The sequence below is a fragment of the Anser cygnoides genome, chromosome 14, assembly GCF_040182565.1.
Source record: "Anser cygnoides isolate HZ-2024a breed goose chromosome 14, Taihu_goose_T2T_genome, whole genome shotgun sequence".
Classification (NCBI taxonomy): domain Eukaryota; kingdom Metazoa; phylum Chordata; class Aves; order Anseriformes; family Anatidae; genus Anser; species Anser cygnoides.
Window position 1 is genome coordinate 571736 of NC_089886.1, and position 14659 is coordinate 586394.

General features: G+C 52.8%; 1 protein-coding gene across 1 annotated transcript; it reads right to left on the reverse strand.

Annotated features, from left to right (window-relative positions):
- Positions 1-264: 264 nt before the first annotated feature.
- On the reverse strand, positions 265-1856 carry POU4F3 (POU class 4 homeobox 3). Its single transcript, XM_048057470.2, has 2 exons — positions 1490-1856; positions 265-1195 (listed from the first exon to the last, which is right to left on the reverse strand). The coding sequence occupies exons 1-2, from the start codon at positions 1607-1609 to the stop codon at positions 314-316; spliced, it is 1002 nt and encodes a 333-aa protein (XP_047913427.2). The 5' UTR covers positions 1610-1856; the 3' UTR covers positions 265-313.
- Between the last annotated feature and the right edge of the window lie 12803 nt (positions 1857-14659).

Genomic DNA, 14659 nt, shown 5'->3' on the forward strand with positions numbered 1-14659 from the left:
CGGCCGCGGGGCTCGGCTCCGGTGCGGGCGAGCCTCCGAAAGCGGCTCCTCGCTCCGCCACGCCGGGTCCGGGGCGCCGCGGAACGGCCGCGGAACGGCCTCGCTCGGCGGCCCGGCGGGCGGCGGGGCCCCGGCAGCCGTCGGTGCCTCGGGGCGGCGGGCTCGGGGCCGGGGCGCCTCGGCCGTGCCAGGGGCTCGGGGGGGGCTCGCGGCGGCCCGCCCCGTCCCGGCCCTCGGCGGGGCCGCGCGGCCTCGCCCCGTCCCGCCGCAGCCGCGGTGCGGAGCCGTCGGGGCGGCGGGGCCGGGGCCGCCGTCAGTGCACGGCCGAGTACTTCATGCGCTTCTGCTTCTGGCGCTGGTTGCAGAACCAGACGCGCACCACGTTCTTCTTGAGGTCCAGCTTCTCGGCGATGGCGGCGATCTTCTCGGAGGAGGGCCGCGGCTGCAGCGCGAAGTAGGCCTCCAGCGAGCGCTTCTCGGGCGCGGCGATCGAGGTCCGCTTGCGCTTGCGCTCGGCGCCCGCGAAGAGCTCGGGCTTGGCGGCGCGGTCGCGGTGCGCGGCCTCGGCCTCCTCCAGCCAGGCCTGCAGCACGGGCCGCAGCGCCGTCATGTTGTTGTGCGACAGCGTCAGCGACTCGAAGCGGCAGATGGTGCTCTGGCTGAGCGAGCCCACGCCCGGGATCTTCAGGTTGGCCAGGGCCGCCCCCACGTCGGCCTGGGTCACCCCCAGCTTGATGCGGCGCTGCTTGAAGCGCTCGGCGAAGGCCTCCAGCTCCCGCGGGTCGGACTCCACGTCGGGCAGGCAGGGCGCGGCGGGCAGCGGCGGCGCCGGCCCCCCCGGCGGGCCCATGCCCACGGCCAGGTGGCCCATGGCGCCCAGCGGGTGCGGCGGCAGCGGCGGCGGCACGGCCGGGGGCTCGGCCAGGCCGCCGACGGCCAGCGAGGGCGAGAGGTGCTCCAGGAGGTCGCCGTCCAGCGCCGGGTGCGCGGCGTGGTGCGGGTGCGAGGTGAGCGCCGCGGGGTGCGGCAGGGCGGCGGGGGCGGCCGGGGCGCAGGGGACGCTGCTCATGGTGTGGTAGGTGGCGTCCGGCTTGAAGGGGTGGCTCTTGCCGTGGGAGACGATATCGACAGCCGCCAGAGCCTCCGCGCGGGCCAGCAGGCTCTCATCAAAGCTTCCAAATATATTGCCCTGGAGCTGCGAGCGAGAACGCGCATAGTGGAGTCAGTGGGGAATACTGTCATCTCCGGATTAAAAACCTTGCCGAGCACAGAGATGCCTCCTCAAAGCTCAGGTCATAAAAATTAATATGAAGGCAGAAGCTTTGCTCCAAGAGACGTGTGGATCAGAGACGAGAGCGAGAGGGAGAGGGGAGAGGGGGGGAGAGAGAGGCTCAGAGATACGCGATTGTTCTGTGACATGAAAAAAACATTAAGCGAGTGCCTGTCAAAAATTGTGCCTTAAAGCGGTAATTATGCTTAATCTACATACCTGCGGGGCTGGGAGGCAAACCCTGCGCATAGCCTCCGAGCTGGAGTGCAGGCTGGAGTACTTGGGCTCCTGGAGGGCAGCGTGCATGGTGAAGGGCTGCTTGGCGTTCATGGCCATCATCTTTGCACACCTCGCAGGTAGGCAGCCCGTGACATCGACTCAGGGTTGTCTCTCTGCCTTGCCACTGTCAAAGTGAGCTATTTTCAATGACAGAGCTTCCCTCTCCGCGCCCGCTCGCGCCCCCCCCACCGCTCCTTCACTCATCTTACACGCTGCCTGCCAGCCACGGGCCCCGCGCCCCGCGCAGGCGTGCTGCAGGGCGGCACCGGAGGGCACCGGCGCCGGGGCAGCGCCGAGCCCCGCGCCCCGCAGCCCAGCCCCCGCGGGCGGCCGGACGCGCCGTCGGGGCCGGGCCGCTCACCGGCGCGGGGCGGAGGGGAGGGGCGGGGAGGGGAGGGGCGGCGGGCAGCCCCCGGCCGGGCAGGGCCGGGCCGGGGAGGGCAGGGCAGGGCCGGGCAGGCCCGGCGGGGAGCGGAGGGGCCGCGGCCGCCGCCCCCGAACCGCCCCGTCCGCGGCCCGGGAGCGGCCGTCGGGGGGAGCGCCGGGCCCTGCCCGCCCGGCGAGAGGCCGGGGCAGCCCGCGGGGAGCGGCCGGGGGGCGCGGGGCAGCCGGTGCCGAGGGAAGGGGGCGGCAGGGGCGCGTTTCTCCGCGGCAGCGCGGAACCCGGCTCCGCGGGGCCTCGGCCGGGAGGAGACCGGAGCCCGCAGCCCGGGCCCAGGCGCGGAAGGGCTCCCGCAGGGCCGCCGGTGCCGAGGTCCCTGCCCACGGGCCTCCCGCGAGGAGGCGGCCGAGCCGCCCCGTCCCGCGGGCCCGGCCGCCCGCACGCCGCGAGAGCCCCCGGGAGCCGCCCGGGTGTTCGCCGCCCCCTCGGGCGTTCCCGCGGCCGTTCGCACGCCGGGGGGATGCACCCAGCAAGCGCAAGCACACGAAGGCGAAACGTCTTCCGCGGGTCCCGCACGGCTGACAGCGACCCCGCAGCGCTGGCTAAGTACAACGCAAGTCGGGCGGCAAACTCGGAAGGGAGCGGCGCTCCCGGCCCCCCTCCAGGCGCCGCCGCAGCGAACGCCCCCCGCCGCCGAGCGGAGCTGGGCTCGGGCTGCGCCCCCTCGGCCAGCCCCGGTGTCCGCCACCGCCGGGCCCGTCCCCGCGCTCCTCGCTCGGGCGAATCTCCCCTGAAACCGGGGCCGCGGGGTCAGGCCCGGGGCCGCAGTACCGCCCCGCGGGGCTGTGTTACACCGGAGGGGGGCCCCGGGGAGTAAGGTTCCGTTGATTTCAGCGTTTGCCGAGGACAACGTTTCCGTTGAAGTCAAGATAACGCAAGGAAATATTTCCGTCGAGGAATGTGTTTTCGTAGGAAACCGAGCGCGGGCAGACCGTGGGGCTTCTTAAATGCCGTGGGCACAGCTGCAGGTCCCGGCGAGGCTGCAAGGCGCCCCGCAGCCGGGCTGGGAGGTTGCTGGGCGAGGTGAGCCCCGTGCAGGCGGCCCGCGGGCTGGAAGCTGTGCCGTGCTCACAGCGGGCAGCTCCACTGCCAAGCGCCCCCAGATAGGCTGGAGATGGGCATAATTCTCCTATGGAGCAGATGCTTTATTTTCGATTTCTCATACTCGTCACACATCGTCAGACGTGACATCCGCCAGACTTTGATGGTCCACGGACTTAAGTATTTTGCAAGTGTGAAATTTCCTGTTCTTAAGCAAAAATAAAATCTACGCTCAGCTTTAGAGTTTCCAAGAGCTTTATGAGCCCTAATACATGCAGAACAAGAGCCACAGGACGTGCTGGCTTGGTTTCCTGACGAGCATGAGAACTTGGTGCGGCCAGAGGAAAGAAGAGGTACAGCTCCTGCGGGGAGATGCCTTTCACTCAGGAGACACCTACATACACCAAGCATACTTACAAAGGCTTGCCTCCACATCTCACAGCAAGGGGAAATAAGGGCTAAAGGAGCAGGAGCAGCCTGTTTTATAGCTCACTCCGCGGGGAAAGTTCCGCAGCCCCTAGGCCCGTACCGAGAGCTGCTCTCCTCCATGCGCCGGCCGGGCGGGGCGCGGCGCAGGAGAAAACCCTTCCTCGCCGAGCAGGCGGCCGGGGCGAGCCCCCGCGGGGCCGGGCACGGGCACGGGGCCGGGCACGGGCACGGGGCCGGGCACGGGCACGGGGCCGGGGCCGGGGCCGGACACGGGCCGGCAGCACCGCGGACAGCGCCCGGCCGCGGCGCGGGTCCGGGCTGCGCGGCGCGGGGCTCGGCAGCGCAGCCTCGTCCCGTCGGGGGGAAGGCGGCGTGCTGCCGCAAAGCTCCGTGCCCTGATTTATGATAAAAAATTTAAAGGAAATCATTTATATTTCAAAGGGCCTAAATAGCTGCATGAAAGTTTTATCCAAAGTGGCACCATATTTATAGGCAGCCCCGCTTCGGTGGAAGTAATTAATAGAGGGATAAATTTCAGACCTTTGTTTTGTTTGGAATCCTCCCTTTATTTAGGCCTGGCTGGTTAACGTAAATAAATAAGAGGATACAAACGGGGTGCCGGACATGAAGCTGGAGGTACTGCCTGCTCGCCAGAGCGCGTCTCCCCCTCCCTAGCTCCCAGGGCGTTTGCACGGGGCTGATGCTCTCCTCTTCCGTCCCTCTGCTGCTGCCAGCCTTCCCTCTCGAGCTAGGAGCTGCCGGAGACCCCCGAGACCTTTTCCTGCTCCCGCGTGAAGCGGCGGGCGCTGCTCAGCCGACGCGCCGCAGCCAAGCGCCCCGTGGGGAGGGAGAGCTCGGCTTGGGGCTCGTGTCCCGGCGGCCCAGCCCGCGAGCGCAGCTTGCTGACTGCCTCGGGTAAGGACGGCCTTCCCCTTCCCTCCTGAAGGCAGCTGTTCTGAAAGAAACCGGGCTGGGTAACCTAGCTGCCTTTAATTAAAGCTGTAAAATATTGATGCTCCTGGCCCCGTCTACTGACGTTACACCTTACAAACAGAGGAGAGAAGTCCAAAGGATAAACAATAACAAGTTAAAAGAGCCCAGATGGTTTGCCATCAGAAACTATCTGCAGACTCAAAGGTGTCACTGCAATAGATTTCAGAGATCATTCACCTACTGGTAAATAATTAATGGTATTTCTGGAAGGAAAAAAAAAACACCAAACCCATACCCTGATGAAACATCACTGGTGAGTCACTGAAAATCTGAAGGTAGAAGTCAGATTAAAAGCGTGCGTTTTACCCGCCGTGCGGTCTTATTCAGTGTCACAATTCAAAGATCATTATCCATTTTCCTAATACATCAAAACAGTCTGTTCTCATTTAGAATTTAATTCAAAGCCCATCACAGTCAGCGAGTTGTCAATAGGCTCTCGGTTTCATTATATAATTGAGTTTAAGAATTATAGAGTAAACGCTTACACAGGACTGACAAAAGCTTTGAAATATAGAGGTATGTTATTTAACCACAGTTCGTTCTCATATATTCTCTACAGTGGGCTGTAAATAGCACTACTTAACACAGTCACAAAGCCAAAATGACCCATGAAAATTTCCTCAATTGCTATCTACGCCAACCACATAATTTCCTACAAACCCAAAAGCATACTACTGTGATCGTTTACATTTCGAGATGCATGAGCGAGCTAAAGCACGCATACCAAACACGCAGATATTTTCCTTGTTCTCACTAGGTGAGCACAGTAGTTTATACCTGCCTTCTGCTTCCTACCATGGAAAACTAGATCCCCTGCCCTGACCACCAAGAATCCTGAAAGGGGAGGATTTCTTTGTTAGCCCCTAGTATTTTTCTTTACTGTGCATCTGAAAATTATTTCTGTTTTAGAAATAATATTTTTCATTTTTCATTCAAGATTCAAGTAATAAGTTCTTTTTGCAGAGATGCAACGTCTTATCACGAATTGTCTGATATTGCTTGGAGGAAGAGTGAAGAGTGCTGACTTGTGCAGGTTCCTGCAGAACTTGGGTTTACAAAGCACATTTCTAGCCCACGAACAAGCAAGCAACGCTGCACACAGTATGATATGGCTGTTCCATTGCACAATCTGATCGAGGAAATATCTAGGATTACCCAGACAGTCAATTATTCATCAGCTAAACGGCCAAGCATCAATTACCTGGCTTGATTCTCTTATTCATTAAGGAGATTGAAGAGCCCAACTTAACAAAGCAAAAAGAAAGTTGCTAAGTTACAGGAGCTGCCCGGCTCAGTAGCGAGGCCGCACAGTGTCAGACTTTCAAAGGAAACTGGCCTAAAGAGAGGAAGTCTCGTAGGCTATAGGGTAACACTCACAGCACTCGGGTTTTAGGAAGCCCATACCTCCACAGGGTTGAAAGCAACAGGGGGTTCTGCAGAGAGGCAGGGCTTTGCTGGAGGCTTACCTCCACCTTTGTACAGCGAGAGGTCACCCGGGGCCTTGACTCAGACGAGGGGGCTTGAGAAAACAAGAGGTGGAGTGAGGGTATTTTAGAGAAGAACTTGAGGGGTTAAAGCGAGGGGTTAGGGAAGGACCAGCCTCATCCTGGGAAGCTTTTAATTGAGGTGTGGTGGGATGGAAACTGGTCCCGTGTCGACACAGAAAAGCTGTGAGTGGTGTCACTACGAAGCTGCCGCTCAGCACATACCCTCGGCAAGGTCCTACACCAGTGACGCCTCACACCAGGTTCCAAGACAAAACGCATTCCTCCTTTCAGCTGAGCTTCCCACCTCTCCTGCTCCCCCGCCGCGCCCGGCAGCTTGCAGCAATGGGTCCCCACGTCCCGCGGCCGAGGCAGGGAGAGCCGGGGGGCTGCAGGGCTTCTGCAGGGGCAGCCCAAGGTGCGCAGGGGGGGCTGGCTGCACAGCCAAAGGCACAGCCCGCTGGCACCCAGCAGCGCATCCCTCGCCACTCTGGTGAAACGCTGCGGGTCCAAATTGCTTAGCGATGCCCAACACCAGAAACAAATGAACGTTTCCAGCGTGTGTTTGATGTGCAGCCCCACCGCAGCTGGAGCCTGTCTGGGCAGGCTGGGGCACGGTGCAGGGGGGTAAAGGATCCCGGCAGTGCCGGTGTTTGGAGAAGCAGGAGGAGATCCTGAGCCTTATCTCATCGCTGTGCTTGATACGAGGGACAAGCAGCTGTGCCTGTAAGGTAAGGACCCGCAGCAGGACACACAGCTCCAGCTGACAGAGCGTACCCTGAAGCTTGCTGGAGCCTGGGAGAGAGTAATTACAATAAATTAACGGTCAGAAATCTGTAAGCACATGTAGTAACACAGCTGATGACACTTTCTCTTAACCGTCCTGTGACTGCCAGACTACTCTTCCTTTAAGGGGATTTGAGAGAATAGTAAGGGCATAGCATCTTGATGAGATGAGCAAGATTCTTACTAAACAGGGGTTTCCAGTAAGTACTTGTCTCATCATCGTTATTGATCTTCTCTGGTAGGGAGCCTTCCTGGGACATATAATTCAGCCGACATCACCGAGGTGGATCAATGCACTGTGCTCCGAGCAAGGGGCTTCCTTGGACAGCTGGGTGGCTCCCTGTTCTGACGCTGCCCCACGTCCCCTGGATGTCACTCACGTCCCTGCGAGTGCTGCTCGCGTGCTGGCGGCAGCGCAGGAGCCGCAGCGTGTCGAGCAGCAGCGGCTGGCTCCCTTGGGGCACGCCGCCGAGCGAGGAGCAGAACAGGAGGGCCCTGACAGCAAAAATCTAAATTAAAATTGGATGCAAAACTGGATTTTAATTGGCCATTTTATCTCACTAGATATGAAACAAACATACAATAATAACAAATAGATTATTTTATAGGTCTATTAATGTTTTTAAAAGCTTCCTTTAGACACCATCAGGTGAGATTTTTTTTTTTTTTAATGTGAAAATCAGGGAGCTCACATTTGCTTGAATATGGAATATTCAAATGGCAACCCATAGGAATGTGCTCTTCAAAAATAATAGGGTGAGGCCAGTTGAACTTCTTTCCAAAAAGAGAAATGGGGAAATACTTGTGATGTCCATGCTGTTTAAATTAAATTATTAAGGCTCTCTCTCACCTTCTGTAGTTTAAAACAAAACAAACAGTTTTGCCTTTTTTTTTTTTTCTTCCCTCTAGATATATGCAGGAGAGCCATCAGAAATCAAAGTTCTGGCTACGTTAGTGGTTACAAACAGTGGGCATGGACAGTCCTAGAAGGCCAGGTAAGGTGTTTGCAGGTATTCCTAGAAAAAATATTGTGGCCATATTAGAAAATTAAAAGGGCCAAAGCTACACTGCAGCACTGAAATGCTTGGCTGATGGGAGGTAAGCAGCATAAACATCCTGCCTTCCAACTGCAGTACTTGGGAAACTGACGCAATCTTATTTCTGAATTTTTCAGTAAACAAGGTTTTGATTTGAGGTAACAGGGATGCAGGATGCCAGACAGTTCATGCTAGCTGGGAGGTCTTCCTTGTACTCATTTGTAATGTGCATGAATTATAGAACTTGTTTCTTGTATCTTTCCCTGAAATTAAAATTGTAACAAAGCAGACTTCTGTGCTTGTTAAAAATAAAACCTATTTATTTCTGATGAAGATAATACGAGCAACACAACAATATTTTCCAAGGCGGGAGGAGAGCAGAGTGCTTATCTGTCAGGCATCCCTTTCTTCTTATATTTGCTCCTAATTCTAGAAATACATCTAAATGTAGTCTAACAAGACTCTGTTCCACAAGAAATTAATGAGGAACAAACATTAATTATTAATGCCCTGAAACAGTAGGTCTGCTAATGTTTCTGCTAATCAACAAGTCAAACAGCTGTATCTTTGCAAGGGCAATCTTGGGGAGTATGAAGAAAGAACAACATTGATACTCTTTACTGGACTGCCCCCAAAGTTTTGTTCTAAGCTCTTGCATTTGCCTAGCACAAATCCAAGATTCCTGCTGCTTTCTAATGACATCCACTGTAATGATATTGAATTGAAATATATTCCAGCAAGACATCACCTCAGACTTGACACAACTCTGCTGGAGAGGCTACTGGGAAGTCCTGTGCTGACTTCACTGACCTGGATTCAGCCCTGCATAGGGAAAACGAAGGGAATGAGCCAAGGAAAACAAACCAACCAACCAAACAGAAAAAGGAACAACAGGTTCAGCTGCACGGGTCTGAAGCAGAGACTGAACAATGGAAAAAAAAAAGCTTCATTTCTGGTCTTCTGAATCCCAGTTCTAGGTCAGAAGGCTCTTTGCATTATCTTAAATACAGCAACACACAGGGAACATCCAACAACATGAAAAATGAAAACTGTAAACAGGTTTTAAGGTCCCTTCCAACCTAAGCCATTCTATGGATCTATGTCTTTTAGGGCTTACTTTTCCTGCAGTCACCTCTATTTAGGTGAATGTAGTGAAATGAACCTAGGCAAATGTCTAAACAGCAGCATTTTGTAACAGAACACACTTAAAAATTAATAGCTTGGTTTGGAAAAAAATAAAATAAATGGAAGCATAATTAGAAAACAAGTTGCCTTCAGATGAGAGCTTAAGATATTAAACAAAAATTTAAAAAGTATTTCCTTCAAAGGGGCAAAGGTTATGTAGCCAGGAAAGGACTTAGAATCCTCCTGCTTTGCCAAAATTCACTGGCCTGAAGCTATGCTTTTGGTTGCTGTGAGATTGTTTATTGCTTGAACAAAAGCAGCACGGGGACTGACTGTTCAACGTGTGTTTAAGCAGACACTCTTAGGCAGTCTCTGTCTGATTCAGCAAGTAGTGTTTGCCTCCACATCCAGCTAAAGGAGCCACAGAAAGCATACGGTGGAAAAACTCATGAAATTCCACTACCCAGCAAAATTCAACAACAAGCAAGTTCGAGCAAACAGTGCCAGAGAAAGCAGTTTAGCATCCTCAGGCATTCCCGCCAACATTACCCATTTGCCTCATATTTACCACATTTTAGCCGTCATCCACAAGCTAGAAAGAACAAATACTTCCACTTTATTAATAGGCCATCCATGAGAATTAACATAAAGATGAGAAAAACTACATTTCTGTAGGAGAAAAAAAATCAAAATCTGAATGCTGAAAAGAAGCTTTGCACCCCCCCCCCCACCCCCCCCCCCCTTTAAATGGCTTCTGAAACATTGCAAATCACGTTGAAGCACTGTAAGTTCAGGACTCAGCCTCACACACATCCTCAATTCCAATGAATTTCCACAAACCAAAGGGATTTTATGACTTGTCCATACCATAAAACCTCTCATCTGTGCACCCAACACAGTTGGAAATTCCATCAGCGTTGATGCATCTTAAAACTAGCCCAAGGAGCAGGTCAAGCTGCTTAAATCCTGGCTCCATATCATAGGCTCCATATCATAGCTGTAGCTGCAGCAAACAACACACTTTCCTCCCAAGATCCCCAGACAAGCTGGTTATCAATTTAATGACCAAACCCATAGCACATTCCTGCTCCTATGCTCCGACAAACAATTTTCCATCACAAGTGCCTTGGGAATCGTTCTGAATTTGTTCCAGTTGTACAGAGCACTATGGGACCCCACATAGAGGATTACGTGTTGTGTCCAGGAGGGAATGTTGGTCAAGATCTGCACCCCTGAAAGCTACTGATAGCCCACGGGCTGAAAATTATAGGGAGCATGGGTGTTTGGGAGGTAGTGGATGCTCGTGTGCCCTGTAGCTCTATAAAATTATTCAGCTTTGTGCTGCCTTCACATTCCTTTTACATTAATGCTCTCTGAAATCTTCATTAAAATTTGAAATTAAAATGTAACAATCGGGGGGGATGGGGAGAAATCCTGTCACCTGACATTAAACTCATCCCTTCATACATTTACATTTCCTGGATTTTTAATTAAAGAAGTCACACCAACTGCTATATCAGAGTTTGGGGAAAACAAATTGTCACTGGCCAAAGCGTGCATGTGTTAGCTACACTCCCTCAGCAAGCCCCACGTACGGTGTCGGTGTTGACAAGCCAAAGTTTCCTCTGCCACTTAGCTATGTTTTATTGAAGAGGCAGCTCTGCAGGGCCATGTAGCTGGCAGCGCCTGCTGTACACACACCAGCTGAATTCCCTTTGCCACCGCAGATGCTCTACGGCTGCGTGCATTACACTGTATTTTTAGAAACTCTGCATGTCGTCTTCTGTGTGACATCTCTTTGCTTCTTGCATAGTTTTCCACCTATCAAACCTACCAAGAAGCCTTGTTGTGATCAGGCAAAGAAAAAACTTAAGTTCCTAAGTTACTTTAGATTTAGAGGAAAACACCCCACCTAGAAAGCCCTATGGGCAAGAAATATTTCCAAAGCAGCAAAAAGTTTATGTATAAAAAGCATTACAGAAATCCCTAGGAAGCTTTCTCAAAGCATCTCAAGGATTTTGCAGTGCAAATCCTTGGGCACGTCTATTGATTTATTTTCAGGTGTGGGTGATTGTAAAAATGCCACTCAGTTCTATTATCTGCAAAAAGAAACACACCAAATGTAGAATTTTGGTCAGGATCAATCTGTTGACAATTTATGAGCATATTCAGCATATTCAACATAAATTTCTTGGCAGGGAGAAGCTTAAAAAATGAACACGTGCTAAATTCTTAAAATTACTAGGGGCGTCATCTTCTTCCCTCTACCTGAGATCTTAAACCACCCAGGATGCAGGAGGCTCATGCATTATTTCCTTCATACCTACAGAGAGCTGAGCATACACTGTAAAACCCTGAGATCACCAAAATGAACAGGCTACAAACTATTCTGGAATAATGCGTACTGGCTCTTGGCACTGCTGGACAGAAATATGTTGACGTGAACTAGAGCAGGGACTGGAAAGCAGGTGGGTATCCTGCTCGGCTGGAAACACGCGGCCGTGCTCCCAGCAGTGAGCACACACAGAGGAGGCCGGGGGAGCAGCGACATGAAGGGTTTGTGATGCCACTGAAATCTAATTTGCAAGACATCAGCACAGAAATTGTCAGTGCAGCGTTTTCAGACCTTCCACCTTCTGGAGCTATTGTCTTTGTGCCTAAAGCACTCCGGTAGTCATGAGCCCACGCGTGGCACCCTGTTCCAGGAGCCGGGGCCATCCCCACATCCCCCCTCCTGCCTCAGGGGCACTGCCTGTCTCTGTCCCCAGTCCTATCACACTTGCTCTGCGCAGGTAAGATTTCAGCTTTTGCTGTCACACGTACAGCTTGAGCAGGTGGGCTTCGAAGGTACCTGTGAATATTTCCTGCCTTTTGTTACTTGCTGTCCCCTCTGTTGTGTTTTATCCAACTGCCCTGAAGACCAAGCCCGCTCGCACAGTGGTCGCTCATTGCCAAGCTGAGCACTGACCGGCAGAGCCGTCAGTGTGCGGCCCGGCGCGCCCCAGCCACGCCAACGGCCATGGTCCTGCAAGGCGCTCAGCCTGCGCAGTCTGCGGGAGCATCTTCCCTTCACCTCGACCATCAAATTCTCTCACTATTCTATTAAAAAATATTAAAATATTAATCCTTTTATGGGAGGTCTATCACACTGCCTGTTTTCCCAAACTCTTCTGCTGAATTGCGTGCCGGGATGAGAATATTATCTTTCCCCTATGTGAACACGCACACCTCTGCACCGTCCTTCCCCGCAGCCACTGCTGCCCGCGGCCCGGCTCGAGGGGGTGGAGGGGCCGCGGGGCCAGGCTGGCCACGGGCGAGGACCGGGGGCTCCTGCTGCCGGGACACGCCGCCTGCGCTCCTGCAGGTCAGTCCCTCTCCGACCAGGTCTGCCCCACTCCACCTAAGACAACACATATAACTACGTAAATGCAGGTATACTCGTGTGTGTAAATATGCACATGTTTATACGTACATATAAACATATATAGTGCTGAAATTTCAGAGACATCAGCGTAGCACTGATGTGATTTTGCTCCCACCTTTCTTTTGTTGCTTCTCCCACTCTGCTGCTGTCCCCGCTTGTTGGTTTAATGCCACGTCCATAGCAGACAGCACTGCTCGGTCAGAAGGGCTGCGCTGGTACTGGGGCAGCAGTGACAAGCCTATGATGAAAGGAAACTGGGGCAGGTACCAGCTCCTGATAATCTGCATGTAACTAGAAAAATAAAAGAACAATTTGACTGCAAAGTGGACCTAGTACTCCACATTACATAACATGCACAGTAGCCACGTTATAGTTAAAGAAACAGTAAGTTTCTCAGCAGAAATTCCCATGTTGACCTTTCCACACGAGCAGCAACAGGCTGAAGTTTTCAAGCCTGGAAGCACACACCTCTGCTGCTTGAGCAAACGGACTAAGGAAGAAGAAATTCACACTGAGAAAGCAGGAATCAGAAACAGATGAGGAGCCCCTTCCCTTTAGGAGGAATTTAGTTCAAGGAAGCCCAAGCCACGTATAAGAACTCCTCAGGCTGACAGGTAACAAGCTGAGCTCGGAGAATTCAGCTCACGACAGACTTTTCTACACTGCAGCCCAGGCACACCCACAGAGCACAAAACATCCCTGCTTAAAGGACTGGGGAAAGCCCCACGCTGCGCAGCTCCCCACCGCAAGCGCTGCGCTGCCGCCCGTCCCCACGGGTCTGCCTGGAGGCCAACCCCAGCCTCCCGTACCTTCAGCAGCGCCTGGCTTAGCGGTGCTGCCGTGCCACCTCCTGTGGAAAATGTTATGCTTCCTGCACAGAAACTTCAGATTCCCAGAGAATACTTCTACGTGGGGGTTGCCAGAAACATGCTCCCAGGGAGCTGTGAGGTTGCAGAGGAGGCGTTGGCTCCTCTCAAAGCCAGTAAGAGCTCAGACAACTGAGAGAAGCATTTAACGGCAGCTCACTGAAGCATAGCAGCGGAAGAAGCACGCCTAGGGCAACACGCAGGCATCTTGAGGCGTAACCATGGGCAGGAGCTTGTTTCCTATTTGGAAGCAGGTTCAGCAGCACCGACCAAGGCAGCACCGAGACTCGCACCTCCTGCTGCCGCCAGCCCTGCTTGCACAGCAGGGTCTGCTTTCCCCGTTGGGCTGCCTCCAAGGGTGACCGTCCCTCCTCCCGACTTCTGCAACAGTCCCAAACGGCGCTACACCAACTGCTACGCTCGGAGACGAGGGCAGCGGTGTTGGGGCTTCACTGCAGCAGCAGCGCCTGGCAGAGGAAGAGAGGGGAACCTTTGTTCTCCGAAAGGTCTCTGCTCCGCAGAGCTGCTTGTGGAGGAAGCAAGGAGGCTCAGGCCCAAACCGTCCAAAGGCTTGCATTGCTAATAGTAAAAATACTTTCTTAAAGGCCTAAATATGTTTCAAGTTACATATACTTCTATCCCGATTTATACTTTCGTAATATGGGTATCAGAAGTTGGAAATTTGCTTGTTAGAGAAGTCCTCATCACTTTTCTTTGACCTACAGATAACCCAAAGTCACATTACAAAGCGAAAATGAAGAGTGGATGAAATTGTTTGACATATCTTTAGCCACCAGAGACCACACAGAGGTACATTATATTGAGTTGACTCCAAATAATTTTCACATGAATTACTAAAGTGCCAGAAATGTATAATTTATTACCATTTAAATAAATCACGGAGCAGAAGTGCTTTAAGGCTACCAGTATAACATGCACAGACTAGATAGACTACATTTACCTCAGAAGTACCATGGAGTGCAGCAGTCCTAGCATTACCACACTTACATGACCAAGGCAAAGAGCAGATGAGGTTCAGCTCCTAAACAAATAAAACCAACGATACCAGCAATCGAACCACTGAGCGGCAGAGGAAAGCTGCTGCTACCTTGCTCCATTCTTCTTTTGAGAGGTGTCCAGAGTGAAAGTTATCATTTCTTGTGGTGTCAAAAGAGTCCTGCCTCATGCGTGCAATATTCAATATTTGTGCAATCACAAGTTTAAAAACCGCAACATCAGCTTTTTCTATTAATATGATTTTTTTTGGGTCATATGAAAGCTGCAAGATCACAGCTGAATATGTTTATAAACTTTCAATTTATGCCAGGGTTAAAAACAAGACATCAAGGAGGAAAATATTGAAAAAACACAGCAGCAGCATATAAAAATCCGTATCATCATAACTGAGTTTCCTATTGTGAAAGCGCACGTAAGATCAAATTGAAAACAAAGTCAGCAGACAAATCACAGTAAAATGCATTAG